Source organism: Homarus americanus, unplaced genomic scaffold, assembly GCF_018991925.1.
Source record: "Homarus americanus isolate GMGI-L3 unplaced genomic scaffold, GMGI_Hamer_2.0 scaffold42442, whole genome shotgun sequence".
Taxonomy (NCBI): Eukaryota; Metazoa; Arthropoda; class Malacostraca; order Decapoda; family Nephropidae; genus Homarus; species Homarus americanus.
Window position 1 is genome coordinate 517,908 of NW_024742103.1, and position 15,501 is coordinate 533,408.

The 15,501-nt window shown below is 42.0% G+C and overlaps 1 protein-coding gene across 2 annotated transcripts in view; it reads right to left on the bottom strand.

Moving 5' to 3' along the window:
* Window positions 1-15,501, bottom strand: part of LOC121876484 (putative neural-cadherin 2) — a 63,075-nt gene that overhangs the window by 1,427 nt on the left and 46,147 nt on the right. The window contains exons 14-29 of one of the 2 annotated variants that reach the window (XM_042381588.1): window positions 13,263-13,429; window positions 12,520-12,682; window positions 11,311-11,499; window positions 10,673-10,989; window positions 10,024-10,231; window positions 7,819-7,974; window positions 7,426-7,641; window positions 6,602-6,705; window positions 5,813-5,974; window positions 5,239-5,430; window positions 4,061-4,251; window positions 2,919-3,108; window positions 2,519-2,661; window positions 1,740-1,835; window positions 1,270-1,464; window positions 296-454 (exon numbers count right to left, since the gene is read on the bottom strand). In XM_042381588.1, the coding sequence (XP_042237522.1) occupies window positions 296-454; window positions 1,270-1,464; window positions 1,740-1,835; window positions 2,519-2,661; window positions 2,919-3,108; window positions 4,061-4,251; window positions 5,239-5,430; window positions 5,813-5,974; window positions 6,602-6,705; window positions 7,426-7,641; window positions 7,819-7,974; window positions 10,024-10,231; window positions 10,673-10,989; window positions 11,311-11,499; window positions 12,520-12,682; window positions 13,263-13,429 (2,848 nt within the window). Of the gene's footprint in view, window positions 1-295; window positions 455-1,269; window positions 1,468-1,739; window positions 1,836-2,518; window positions 2,662-2,918; window positions 3,109-4,060; window positions 4,252-5,238; window positions 5,431-5,812; window positions 5,975-6,601; window positions 6,706-7,425; window positions 7,642-7,818; window positions 7,975-10,023; window positions 10,232-10,672; window positions 10,990-11,310; window positions 11,500-12,519; window positions 12,683-13,262; window positions 13,430-15,501 lie in introns of both variants that reach the window. The other variant, XM_042381587.1, reaches the window with a different exon arrangement.

The following is a 15,501-nucleotide window of genomic DNA, read 5'->3' on the forward strand; positions in this document are numbered from 1 at the left end:
GGATGACCTGCACATTAAACCATATTGAAGTACTGTAATGCAATTTTTTCTGAAATAAATTCCAGTATTTTTTATAACATCTAAATATTTAGTAAAACATTGGTGAAATTGTATGTCTTTTATGCCATAGAGCACCAAATATGTTTAACAGAACAGTATTACTGTACAAGTATTGCAATTCAGTCATTGCAGTACATTAAAATTAAATTGAATTTCATGTACATAATCATAGAAATACTTTAATTAAACTGTTCAGCAGACATCACTTAAGTGAAGGGCACTGGTTGGCACTCACCAGAGCAACAGGAGGACAGGGAGCCGGGGGAAGAGCCGTCTCCCTCGTAAGCGTAGTTACGCAGGTCGTCAAGGGAGGGTAGATGGGGGCATCCACACCCTCCCTCTGTCCCCCCCTCACCAACCCCTGTCCGTGCCTCTTGCTGGAGAATATCAACACCTGCCAACACAACGTCGAGAGTTGTTTTCAGTTTGCTCGGTATGGCAAGTCGGTGTTATCGCCGACCTACTTTAACCGACAAAAACATTGATAACTTAAATCATCACTACTGGCCATGTCATTTGTCCATCACTATGAATAAGGACACATACTGTACTCTGATACAAGTTTACGGTATGCAAAGCCAGTGCAGTAATATCTCCCTTAACCGGAATCCCTCAAATCCGGAACTCTTTGATAGCCGAATTTAAATTTTATCGGAAAATCGTTCCCAAAGCCGGAATTTTCCATAAAATTCCGGCTTTGGGAACGATTTTCTGAGGGGGAACATTTTCCGGAAAATTATGAAAAAAATTTCCCGGTACCCAGAAAATTCCAGAAAATTTTGGGGATGAGGGATTTTTTTTCCAGGTTTGAGAGTCGTCTCGTTACCCGGAAATCTCTCATTCCTGGAAGTGCTCTGAACCAATTGTTCCGGCTAATGGAGATACTACTACATGATAAGTGAGCATCTGTACTTAATCAAAATATTGTAAATTAACGATACAAAGAAAAAAAAAAATAAAAAAAAAAATAAATCTTTATGAACAGTACAATGATGTCACACCAGTCTATCACAAATAAATGTGTTAGATGCCTATTGCAGATTCAGTCACATTAATTTAAGGACAGTCAAATAGTAATTAAAAAAACCCTTGGGAGTTCCCTTTAGTGGAATATTAAAAAGCAATGGAAACATAAAATAAGTGTATGAAGAGAAAATGAGTAAAAAACAAATACAAAATCTGGGCTCTACTTATCTCACTAGACCGTACCAGCTATTTTTGTTTCCTTAGTTAGAGGCGGCTGGGTCTGGACTGTGACACTCTTAGTAACGCTTAGTTCCATAACATCGGTCTGGTGGTCGTGGTGGTCCGGGTCGTGTGAGGACAACTCTAGGGTGTCAGCTGCTCCTGGTGCCTTGTGGTGTTGTTGACGCCACTGGTGCAATAGGTACGCCGCCACTACCACTGCTGGCACCATGACAGCAAACAAACAGTAATGGTCAGCCACAGTAATGGTTGTTCTTGACACAGATAACTGATAATGATTTTAATTTGTGCTAAGATATACACCAGTACAAACTGTCAAATACAGTATATTGTGTTTAAAAATGCAAATTTTTACATACACAATATAAGCTTAATTGTTTAAACAGATAATACTGTACTGCATTGTAGTTTAAAGTGCAGCTCTTATGTGTACGAGTATTAAAATGTTTAAGGAAAATATTGGGATGACTGACCTAACAAGATGAAGATCCAGACAAGTACAGCAACCAGGACTCCAATAGACCACCTGAGGGAGGGGAGGCTCCCAGCCTGCACCTCACAGTGATCCCCTGCAACATAAGGATCAGAGTGAGGTCTTGTACTGTATCCAATAATTACTTGCACTACCATTAAAATGACTAAATTCTCAATTAATCATTATTTGATATTTAAGTTAACAAGCCATATTTGAAGGAGAATATTAAATACAGGACTGTAATGTAATTGACAAATGATATATACAATCAAAAGTAAATCATTTACAGTCTTGCTACTCATTAGGTATTTTAATTTTCTAAGGACTTGTGCTTTGTTTCTTCACAGTTTCTGATTCATTGTTCTTGTGTTAAATTTAGAAGGTTAAAATATAATTGAGATTCAGTTTTATGTCTGGGAAAATGTGAGGGTACTGGTACAAGATGTGGCAAACACAGCACTGTAGTCATTGGCGTGAAACTGGATTACCCTGTTTGTTGGTTCCTCATAGTTCAGTCCTAGTCACTCTGTCATGGCTACACAACAATGCTGGATAATATAAACAAATAAAGTATTCATGTGATAAGTGTTCCTCAGCACTGATGTGTGGCTACGCAAATAGGGTCACCAAATTGTACCCGAGCCTTCACTCTCCCAGGACGTGGTACATTTATGTGGAGGCAACTGTAACTAGAAATTATATTTGTTGTAAATATAAAATGAATTATATTTCCATTAACTGTTGATGGAGAGTTCATGATGGTGGGAAGATACTCACCAAGGTGGGAGGCCGGGCAGACGCAGTAGTAGCTTGGGTCACGGTTGATGCAGGAACCACCATTGAGACATGGTGACCACACACACTCGTCCATGTCCTGGCACGCCCCGCCATCCCGCATCAACATGGACCCCACTGGACACCTGCAACAGAGGAATGATTTTGAACTTATTACACCACAGATTACTCGTATAGGCTGTTACTGGTGTCCTTATCATGTTTACTGATACTCAAACTAAGTACTGGACAGGCTACTTGTTTGAGTTAATTATTACCAAGTCACAGATGAAGGAAAAAATACGGTACTACAGTATTGTACACTGCTTTATAAGTATTTTGTTGATAATTTTTATTGTGAACAATGTTAGCAGAACAAGGCAAATTGGAGGCAAAAACTTACCCACACTCGTACCTCCACCACACGTCCAAGCAGGTAAAAGGTTCCTCACAGGTGACATTGGTGCAGGCAGAAGGGGCGGTGCACCCAGCTGCCACATTGGTGAACATTGTTGCTTGTGCCCACGATGAAGAGTTCACTAAAGGTGGTAGTGGCAGCTGGACTCCTGACACCCTCAGATCGTCCAGGCAACCTAAAGTAAAGTGAAGCAAATTTTAGACCAATAAAAGAGGAAGATAAAAACACATATAGCAGGACTGACAAGATTCTTTTTTTTTATAAACCAAGTGAAAAAATTCCCTCCCTCCTCCCCTAGTGGGGTTAAAAATCAGGGAGAACTAAGGTTGGTAAGATTTAAATCAAATTATATTTTCCAGAAGAGAAGTAATTTTCTTTCAAAACTGTCATAGTCTGTTCAGTTGTGTTGGAACAGGTAAAATTACCAAGTGGTGGTATGGAAGGAGAGGGATTAGTGAAGATGCTATGTATCCAACACTAAAACCAAATTCTTTCAATAAAACATTACAATACAGTAATGTACACCGTACGGAAACATGAATACAATTTAAAGACTATATTTCATCATAATGCATGTCCTTAACCTTCTTGTGGTTTTTCAACACAAATTGCATTGACTCCTGTGCTGGAGCAACCCCTCCTGCTCAGCTATATCTCACACTGTCAGCACCCCCCCGCCCCCCCCCATAAGCAGAAATGCGGGAACAGTGGACCAGCTCTATCAACTCCCCAAGTTCCTCCCACTAGCCTCGTGGGCTGGCAGATGCATCTCTAAGGGTGTAATTTGGGTCTGGATTGCTTTACCCAATGTTTATTAAGATGGGAAAATGTAAGACTGCAAGGGGATGAGACTTCGAACCCTGGCCGGGCGTACCAGAAGGTTAATACCCACTGTGTTTTATAGACACTTTATTAAATTTGCTGACAAAATGATAATCTTAGGGATAAAAAATAACCAATAGAATTCCAAGGTGGTAAATACTAGAGAACAAACGTAAACTGTAATAATCTGGGTGGGTCGAGTTTTGCAGCAAAATTCGAGCTTCATGAATGAACTAATTATCTTTAGGGAGGAAAATAGAACAGGAAAATAAACTTTAACAGTAGTGAGTGATGAGTGGTCTTACCATCCAAGAAGTCATGATGAACAGTGTAGAGACTCACACCAACATACTCTGGTGATCCCCCTACGTGCACACCTTCCTGTCTGTCTATCAATAGAGGTGTTTTCCACCCATGGAGCGTTGCTGGTGTGGGTGTGGCATTATACAATGGTCCATCTCCTTCATCAACCTGCAATTCTGCCCACGTACCGTATCTGAGAATAATGCCCAGATCTCAACCTTCACTCTGACAAAACCAGGGTTAGAGAAAATCATTTTATTTTTAAGAAAGTAAAAAAAATCTCTCTTGATTTAAAACTGATTTTTTTATTTAAATTATTTAAATTTTTGCATCATTTACCAGTACAGATACATGAAAATGATATTTTCTCCATTTAAGGCTAAATAGAGAGTAAAATGAAAAGAATTACAAATACAGTTTTAAGACTGGCATCTATGAACATGACATAAAACTGATAAATTGTAACACTTGATTACAGCTTACCAATAGGAACTTAAACTAATCTGATCTAACTTATCTCTGTAATGAGATCTGCAGGAGGAAATAAATGGCATTTTAACTTCTTAGACAGATGAACAAAAAGTAAGCCTTATGAATATTAACATTACTTAGACGTGATATATCGTACATGTAAACTTTTTTTGTGATTATCCACCAGTTGAACGAATAACACTAAACACTTGTCGGTCACTTTTATTACTTGAAAGTTATTTCTACATTATATTAGACGTTTTTAACACTACAATATTCATGCATCATATTTGAATACACACATACCTAGTATAAAACAGTTATGACAATTTCTTCCGATGCTAGTTAGTGACTTACGGTATATGTGAAATGATGTGTATCAGTACAACACATAACGACGGCCCCCGTCCTATATAGTTATATAATATCCACTTTAGTTATACAGTACTACATAGAGAATCTCAAGGGAAAAATAAAATAAGTTATTGGTAAAAAATATATACATTTTTTTTCCGATTTAAATACAGTATAATATTTCAATCACATGGCTTTAATCCAAACCCTCGACAAAACCTATTCCAGATCTCGGTTTTCACCAAGACAAGGCCCAAAGCTACATCCTTTCTAAAACATTCACATCATGTTATCACAAGATTCAGATCGACTTTGACAGCATAAAGGACTTCTGCCCGTCGCCCTGTACACTCACCTGTGGACGTACACAGTGTGCCATTCACCGTCAGTTAGCAGCACCTGGGAGAGACAGAGATGGGTGAGGGCAGTGGGGTGCAGCAGCAGCTTGAGGCAGACGTGGCCGCCCACCAGGTGCAATGCTGCAAGGTCACGCCCATGTTGGGAGGTCACTGCTATAAGCTGACCCCACTCTTCCCATGTCCGGTACCTGAATTGATGGGTAACTTATATATGACCACAAAATATCAATGGAAGCAATTAATGGTAATGATAGGAAATAATTAAGTATGAAAATGGCATTAGTGGTTGAAGTTATTTGATGAGTTTAGCGATGAAATGGATATTAACAATTAACACTGCCATGATGCAGGAACACCTCTGGTAGCTGATCATGGCGTTAGTAGGACGACCGGTAATGGTGACACTTGATACTAATGATAAACAAAAGATGATTAATGATTATAGTAGTTCAAGCAGGTGACGGCAATAATGGTAAAAAATTGGCAGGTGATAAGGATGATCATATATATATTTATACAGTGGGAAATTAAGGAAAGGTAATGTGCAACGAGAACCATGATGTCACTAACCGTAGCTGGATCGAGGTGGTGTTGGGTGGCAGAGCAGAGGAGAGAGCCAACTTGACATAACTGCTGGCAGAAAAGGAGGCAGGGAAGGTGTTTGTGGTGCAGTCCTGACCACCTCGCCCCGGCTCACACTCGCATGCCCATCTCCCACCCACCTCCACACATCTTAAATGATAAGTCTTGATAATGATACACAAATGGCAGCCGATTCACTTCACCACTTTTGACTTTCACTCCCCCACTACTCCACCCATTACACGTCCTTGATATTATCTTACTTTCACAGGGATCCATTCCACTCCCTATAAGAACAACAACAACTAGACACCATTCAATTATTTCCCATTTACACAACACAACAATATATTTCCTATATTAATTTTCGTTTATCAAATTAATTTTCCAGATCCCTAAATACCATAAACAAGTTTTTCCTCTTTCCTAAAAAATTGATTCATGATCTTTAAGGTAAGATCTTGACTGTCACTTCTTCCTTTTATGAACCCACACCAAATGTGACTAAATTAAAATAAAAAGAAAAGAAAAGATATAAGATAGAGAATTATTAATGCAAATACAAATAATATACTGTACAGTATAAATGAACACACACACATTATATCTCCTGCTATGATGTAGGGTGGCCAGGTAGTTGATCTGACTCTTCACTTCAAATTCAAACTTAACAGGTACAGTAGTGGGTTACTCTATCCCCAAGACAGGATGCTAGTCCACCAGATAGTGTACAGTACTAGTGTTGACAATTGTCATGGCGGGGTGATGTTATCTCACCTGGCATGATGAGTGCAGGGAACGCCAGCCAGGGAGCAGGGGTCCTGTCCTGGACAACCCGGCCAGCTGTCCTGCCCCAACACTGCCTCGCCCAGGTCCCGAAGCTGAAAAACATGAAAAACAATAATAATATACTTCATACAAGACCGAGAGCTGTGCTAACATTATATTTCATATAATGATACCCACCAGATGATGGTGTGTATGGAGAGTAATACGAGATAAGTGGTACTGTACGGTACAGTACTCGAGTTAACTGTCAGAATACTGTAAATGTGTACAGTATTATGCCTCGACTAATACATGGATGTATAACATTTACTGGTCCACAACCGACATGATTTTTAAATAATTAATTCTACAATAAGAAAAACATAATAGACTTTAGCATCTACCTCCCATGAGCTGCTGAATGAACTAATCTAATGGTGGTAACTTACACAGTTTAGAAAGGAAAAGATGCATACAGTACCTGGACAGTTGACGAGACAATAAACCATATACAAATATTATAGTAATATGTTCTAAGGACTAATGAGAGAAGTTCTTAGCTTGAATTCAACTTAATTGGACAACTGATTTCAGTGTAAATGCTTGAAAACCTTTTGTCAAATCAAAGGCCATGAAATATTATGATGCCGACAAGCTGGTGATGTCAATAGTATTTACTTGTGGAACTCCTGAAGAGTAATTCTCTGATGCAATTTCAAGTGGATGGGAAACCTGACTAAAGAAAAGGTTGGAAGCAATGTATGAGGAACAAACTGATTAAGCAGAGAACTAATAGACCAATACAGTACAGTATAAGCATAATGGATTTTCACCTCTCCGTTAACTCTAAGGTTACGAATACACCCATGAAAGGGTTTCTGGGTGAGCTGTGTTGGCCAGCCATGGTGATTGTGGTGGGGGAGGGCATGGGCAAGCCCCCCCACCTGCATGGGCGCCGCCACAGTGAGGGCATGGTCCTGTGGAGGCAAGGGCGCCGCCAGCCGACATTCACCAGTGTGCTGGCACCTGTCCACGATCACTTCCACTTTCTGTAAAATATTTAACACACAAATACTATACAAAGGACTGGAAATAATAAATGTACATCCATACACACAACCAAACACACTCTGAGTTCTAAAAAGTATACAAGAGATCTCTTACTTTCAGATGGCCCACAATTAACTCACAAGGGAGATGCTTCAGTATAATGAAAGCTGACTCACTTGGCTAGTGATGATGAGGTCAAGGCGGTGCCAATGACCGTCAGCGAGGGAGGGAAGGTGGTGGTCCTGATTTGCCTCCAACAACACAGGGCTGGTGCCCAGGTCCACCAACACTCGTGGCCGACCACCCACCAGCTCCAGGCTCACAACATCCTCCTGCACAACAACATATTTCACTCTTAATATTCATCACTAACAATTACACATATACATATATTCCGGTTTGGACAAAATTTTTGGGTTCCGACCCTAAGAAGCATTCCCAAAAGAGAAAAGATCACCTTAGGCTCGTGTAACTAAGATGTCAACGTGTGGGACACAGGTGCCAAAGGCAGGAAACAAACAGAGTCATCAATAACATTATTGTTTGTGGGAATAATATTTCATTCACTCTAATAACGATACAATGTTTCGAATTATGTTATCATAGGTAAATGCATGATTTATATAATTTGTTTATCACTGTGCTTATCATCGTTTACAAATTAGACTAAAAGATATGTACAGTATTTCTCCCATACGTGCTTCAACCATACGCTTGGTAACGGGAACGAGTACGGCGAGTGAGTCAAGTGACTACTACTGTACTAGTTAAGCATTGTCTGCAGTTGTAACTCTCTTCGCTCCCTGCCATATTTTACTGGATTTACTGTTATTATTAGTGTTTACTGATATAACAGTGTTTAATGGTGATTAATCATGGCATCGTAACCAGGTTAGACTCATCATTGTAACACCCAGGCTACTGGGCCAAGCTGTGGTGTTACGGTTGTTTTTCAACTTGTACTTTTGTACAGATATACGTAACTTCAATTATTTTTACTCCGCTACATGGACAGACCATCCTACATACGCACTGTAAAAAAAGTAAAAGAAATAAGTGTCCTTAGGGCAAACACGTAAAGGGATTTACACTTCTTTGCACATGAGTTAGCTGGGTGAGTGAGGGAGGGGAGGAGGTTGCAGAGTGTAAGGGAAGGGGGCGTTGCTTGTGAATCGGCGTCCCAGCTGGCCTTCGTTAGTCTGGTGCAACAGGTAGTGTATGCAAATGGCGACTGTGTTACTTTCATTTGTCTTTTATTTACTGATTTGGCAATTACACTACTTTTTGTTGTAACTTATTTATTGGTATTATTTTTATTTATTCTTCACATTTCCTGGTACTGTAGTGGACGTCTCCCACAAAGTCACCAGACCTGCCATCATTATTCCTGGCTGTTTGAAACTATTCAATCAAGGACCGGTTTTCTCCCAACATGACTATTGGGTATATATAAAGCCTGTCTCCATTGAGAGTCCACCTCCAAGACCATTCCTGGAAAGGCACCCCAGTGCAATTGCACTGTCGTCATATGTCTTAGCATGGCGCTAAAGAAAACTAATAGAAAGCCCATCCTGAGTGCTAGACAATATTAATATCTCGATACCCCTACAGTACTGTATATATTATTTTAAGAAAACTATGGCTACAGGAGGAAATTACACACTATTTTTTTCCTAAATACTTCCTGCTAAAAGAGGGGGTGCGTCTTCTATGCCGCAAAATACGGTACCGAGTATTTTTTTATATCATTATTTATCGTTTTTATACATTTAGTACATTCACCGGAAGAAGAATTGGACAATCGGATTTTTCGGACAGGTGGTGCTCCCCTTTGTATGGTTATGTCATCATAGTAAAGCCTTGATCTTAAAAATAAATGCTGTAATTGAACCAAGTTGGATTAGTTCAGCAATTTGCGGACAGTTGGAGAGCTCTTGTTGTCATTCATATACCATAGTACAGTATTGTCTACCAAGCTTACATGAAATTCAGATAATTTACAATTCATTATACAAAATAAATCTCATTGCTTACAGATATTCTCTTCAATCTCTTAAATCCAACGTGACTATATCTCCTGCTTTAGCAAGAACTATACCAGCGGAACAATCATATTCCTCGGACATACAATAGTAGTGTCAGGACAATGGTGGCATCACAGTCTGAAAATGACTACAGGTATGTGATTGGTCTGCAACATCACAAAAACAAAAAATGATGGTGGCTGTACAACGGTCGTCTGTGTCTGTGATCTCTTTATGTCTTCCCGCCCAAACAGCCAGCAAGCTGATAAGTTGTGAAATGATAAATCGTATTATATTCTTTATATTATATACAGTACTTGGCGACTGGCTTCAGGGTGAACAAAGCACACGACCTACTTGTACCAGGTGTTGTCCCGAGTGACCTATATCATCAGCTGGTCCGGCATACAGCAGGAGGCAGTCGTGGCGAGTGGTGCGCAGCTCAAGGGTGATGTGGGCCTGGGTGCACACCGGGATGGGTGCCGCCCACGCCCACCCATTACCTCGGAAATGGCGACTCAGCTGTTTACAAACTGACCCGCTGGTGTCTTGTGGACACACGCATCTGAAACAGTGAAAATTACTTATCATAAATCCAAGAAGGCAAATGGTTTGACATATTGTACATTATAAATTAATTACTGAGTGGCAATACTGTACTGGCCTTGATCTACACTACAACAACTCATATTAATAAAAATATTTCTGGGTGTGAAAGATTTTAATTGTTTTAGATTACTATTTCTTAGTTTTCTTCTTTGATCAAATTATCTACTAAATTGGCTGAATGTAATTCCAATAATGTTACATCAAACTGACGAGTCTCTTTTTATTTTTCACCACTGGTAATGACATCAGAGGACTGTGTATTTCACGGAATTGTTCAGTTTGACTAAATAATTTTCACAGTAACACTTCTGTCCGATTTTGAGTAATGAAGACCATTTGCTGTTGCTCAATAAAAATACACTACTGCATGTAGACACACACAACACATCTACTGTACCTTGGGCCGCGGGTGTGAGCCATGCAGCGACCACCGTTGAGGCAGGGGTTGGGGTGGCAGGAGGCCGGCTGGGTGACGGCGGCAGCACTGGGCTGGGCGTCGGCGCTGGGGGTCACCTGCCACTGATGGGCCAGGTGAGGGCGGTAGGCGTGACAGCTACACCCACTGTCCGAGATCTCCAGGCGCGGGGTCACTAGTGAAGTCCTGTTAGCATCCACCACCCACACACTCCCGCCCTTGGTGTGCTCTGCTGAGGTCACGGTTATACACACGCCTACTCCCACGTTGGTCACACCTACGCCAGATTCACTGGATATCTGAAAAATAATATGGTAGTTCAGTATTTTTCTCACATTGTTTTTCCAACATGTGTGAGTGTGACTGAGGTTACACAGAAGTGACAAACATGGTAAGTCATATTAGGTAGTTCACAGTTTTAGTAGACCTAAATCCAGACAACTCCTCACATACGTCAGTTGACGACAGGTGTTGTTGGCAGGGGACACTACACTGGTCACCTCGGTACTGTGTCTTGTGTTTATGTTAGTCGTGTGTGTAACTCTATGGGGTTGTTTATTCCAAGAGCGTTTACTTCCTGTTCTGATAAATAACATTCTTGTTACAACACACACAAGTACCTTGCGTCGATGTAACAGTAGAAGCTGGTCGAGGGGCTGGCGTGGACGGGCGGTAAACCATACCCGCGCCCCTGTGGACCCGCTGGTGGGTGGGACAGGACTCTCCTCCAAGGACAGCACGCCCACATCCACCCCGGCCACCCTTTCCACTGACACCGTCAGAGCCTCGAGAGGGGAGCGCCATGCAAGCTGCCGTCCAGGAGAGAGACACGGCCTATATTTTAAATGGAGTAACTGCGTCGTGACAAACACATCAATTACTGCATTGTCTAGGTTGTTGCTACAGACCAGAGACCAGGTGTCTATGCATCTTTGTTAGAGAACCAAGTACTGAAATCATATATAATTCTGTGTACAAAAAATTACAGTTTGGGTCACCTGAACTTAACCAATCACGCGCCACTACACACTACGGACACACATTATGACCAACACTGTCTCGTCCGTTTAATGAACACTTATTTGGTGCATAGTTGCATATCCGGCCGAGAGCAGAAAATACATTAAGAGTTTGGCAAGGATCTGTAGTCTCTTCCTTTGTTCTGTGGGTTGTCGATCTTAGGGGCATAAATTTAAGAAGAGTTGCAGAATAAACGGATCCCAGTCCTAATAGGATTGGTTAGGTTGGGGCCTGCTTCACCAGTCACGGTCCTAATGTAGTGATGAAGGCTTGGTGGTGAGGGAGTATTACCTTGTGTGAGGTGATGAAGGCACGGGGGGAGTGGGTGGTGACATGGGCAGGCACGGCACAGGAGGGAGCACATTTGTGGGGATGAGGGGTATCTGGGGAGTGGGGTGACTACGGGCAGGCACGGTACAGGGGGAGTGGTGCAGGAGACAAGAAGAAGGCAGGCCAGGGAGCAAGTGCCTTGTGTGGGGGTGATGAGGGCATTTGGGGGAGACATGGGCAGGCACAGGGGGGGGAGCAGGGTGACATGGGTGGTACAGGGGAGTAGACATGGGCAGGCACGCAGGGGGGGGGGAGTAGGGAGACATGGGCAGGCACTGGGCACAGGGGGAAAGTGTTACCTGTGTGGGGGGTGATGAGGCATGGGGAGGGTGGAGACATGGGCAGGCACGGCACACAGGGGAGCGGTGGTAGACATGGGCAGGCACGCACAGGTGGGAGAGTGGCAGTGACATGGGCAGGCACGGCACAGGTGGGAGTGGGTGGTGACATGGGCAGGCGCGGCACAGGGGGAGTGTTACCTTGTGTGGGGTGATGAGGGCACGAGGGGAGTGGGTGGTGACATGGGCAGGCACGGCACAGGCAACGACGTCACGGCTGACACTAGTAACTGTGACGGTCACGTTGGCACCCACGTTCCTCTGGTTGTGGCTCACGTCACTCACCACAAACTGCAGCTCATATCTGTCCACAGTGTTAACATTACACACCTGAACCAAACACCTGTTAACATTTGACAACTTAATTACCTCACTTACTAAATACATAAGTAGGCGAGTTATCAAATACATGTTACCAAATATATACATAATTATACATAAACGTCTAAGGTGTAAACTGCCTAGTACCCCCAAGTGAACTGGTAGATGTTCTTCTCTCAGCTTGCCTTGCCTACACTAACTCTTTATTCTCTATACTTGTTGGTTAAGAGTGCAGGAGAAGTCAAACAATTAAGAACCAAAATAGTGCTTTCTTCTGAGATTGTCAGAGATACAACAGATGTTTATGTAAAGCGGCGCTCATTTTATGTTCTCTCCACTCATCGCTTAAGTACAGTACTCCATGAAAGTGGTGTGCGCCTGAGACTTACTAGTTATGGTGGTCTGACAAATATAATAATCCTATCAGTTATTCCTTGCCTTATCTTTACTATCATCTGTTCCATCAATCCAGTACAATCTTTTATGATCAGTCATAACTTAAACTCTTCCAAAAATTGATCACTACAAAGTAAAAAAAGAAAGAAAAGGAATCTCCAACTCACGTTCCATCGTGGGCGTGAGCATTCATGGTGAGATGACCTGTGTGGGCGTCCAGGGTGAAGAGTGGGTGTCGGTCGTCTCGTTTCCACGCCCATGTCTTATCGCCAGCGTCCCAGTCATCGGCATCTTCCACGTAAACACGGCCAACTGGTATGGGCACCTCCTCACTCTGTCCGATGGAATAATTTGTCATTTTGTAGACAGATTAAGTTTGAAAGATAAAAAGAAAAGTGACATACTTTAAACACGATGAGTAAATAATGTGGAAAAAGATCTATGGTGGAGGATTTGTATAACTTATGGAAGGCAAGAAGCACATGTACAGTATTAAAGACTAGTTAAGGACGTGCAGTAATTGGCTAAACAACCTAAGATAACTAATATGGAATGAATATACACCACCTGGAACATCAACATAGATCACTTCTGATACTATAAACATTTCATAAAATATTAATTTCTGCGAAGAACTTGTGTCTCTACCTTCTCTATTATTACAAAGAAAGACAAATCACTCCCAGGCTCAACCTTTCTTGTCATGGTTATACTGCCAGACTGGGGGTCACTAATTCTAAGGGGGAATACTTAACTCTAATCTTAATTTCTAAGGGTCGCTACCACCAGACCCCCTCTGGACAGCATGTAGCTCGTTAGGTAGCGTGCAGAGTGGACTAGGCATTGGGTTAGGTTTTCCATTGACCAGATCGATAAGGGGAAAGAAGGGTGAAACCATAACATGTCTTAATTAATTTATTCCTTATAAAGCATACTGGTAAAAAACATACACAGGAATTGGTCTTCCTCGGAAGAACAACGAAAATGTTGGTTACCCAGATGGGCACCAGACGTCTTACATTGATGGCGTGTCATCCACTTACTTATTGCATAACAATCTGTGACCACCTTACCTCGGTCATTCCTTCTTACACTATCCCTGAACACATCAGACTGAATATAGCACCGTCGGTTATCATACATAGTAGCACCATCTCAACGCACGTTACACTCCACCCCTGCAGGTATGGGACTCCTTGTGACTTTTAGGTATACACAACAGGCACCTCGTTCGCACACCGCCCTCGGTGGGTAAAGACGAGGGCTTCACCAAGAGACATACCAGCACTATTTCTACGCCTGGTATTATAGGTCGCTCCAAGTGACGACCGCAGAGTTTCTCACGGTCTCCTTATTTGTTACTACTCATTTGGAGTGGTGTGCTGGAAATCCACAGGTTCACAGTGGATTGGCATAGCTGGGAGTAGTCACAACCTGTTGGGACGCTCATAGGGATAATGGCTGCCGGGCAGCAAGGCACTCCGACGCATGGAACCTGAGGTGACCGGTAGAACGGAGGGTACTGAGAAATAATGCCTGGCGGGCGGTTATCACATCCCCTAACACATTACTATTACACTTATATATCAGGCAAAGCTTTAAACTGTAATAACTGCTATATAAGCCTTAATTATAGGGCGGGATATAGCCCGATAGGACACTGACCTGAGGTGACGGTAGAACGGAGGGTACTGAGGGCAGTGCCCTGCCGCTCATCACCGCGTAGGCCTACAGTTTCAATCTTTAATTTTTACTTTTATTTCTTACGGTTCTCACCTGAACACTTTTCGGTATATTGTCACTCATGCCGCATAAACACATTTTAATCCTAAATTACACACTAAGGTAAGGTCTTGGTTTGCTAGTTCGTGGGTAAATTCATTGGGTTATAATATCAACGCGGCACACCCAAGGCGGGTACAGGACGCTCCTTAAAACAAAGGCTGAATGTTCATGGCGGGGGTGTATCAACTTCACTTAAAACTGTAATGAGGGATCCTCCTCTCACACATTGCACTATTTGAACACAGACATAAGATTCTCTGATCACTGTACCTGTCGTGGGTATATGTCACGTGAGGCTACGAGGTGTATTGTTCATACCGACGCATACAAGAATATTTCCTTTCAAGTATAGTTTCTGGGTCACTTCCAACACCTCACATAGTTCTGATACATTTATCCTTTTTCCAGATCATTGTTCTCATGTATTTTCATATGATATCTGTGGAAGTTATGTTCGCTACACGTTCACAGACGTAAATAGTATGACCTTCAAACCCTGATCCACACTTAGTTCTACAGTACACTAGTCCGGCTCAACTGGACTTTAACATTCATCTTATGGATACCTTGAGTTCTCCTTAATGCTATGAATACATACAATTAATATGATATAACTGTACC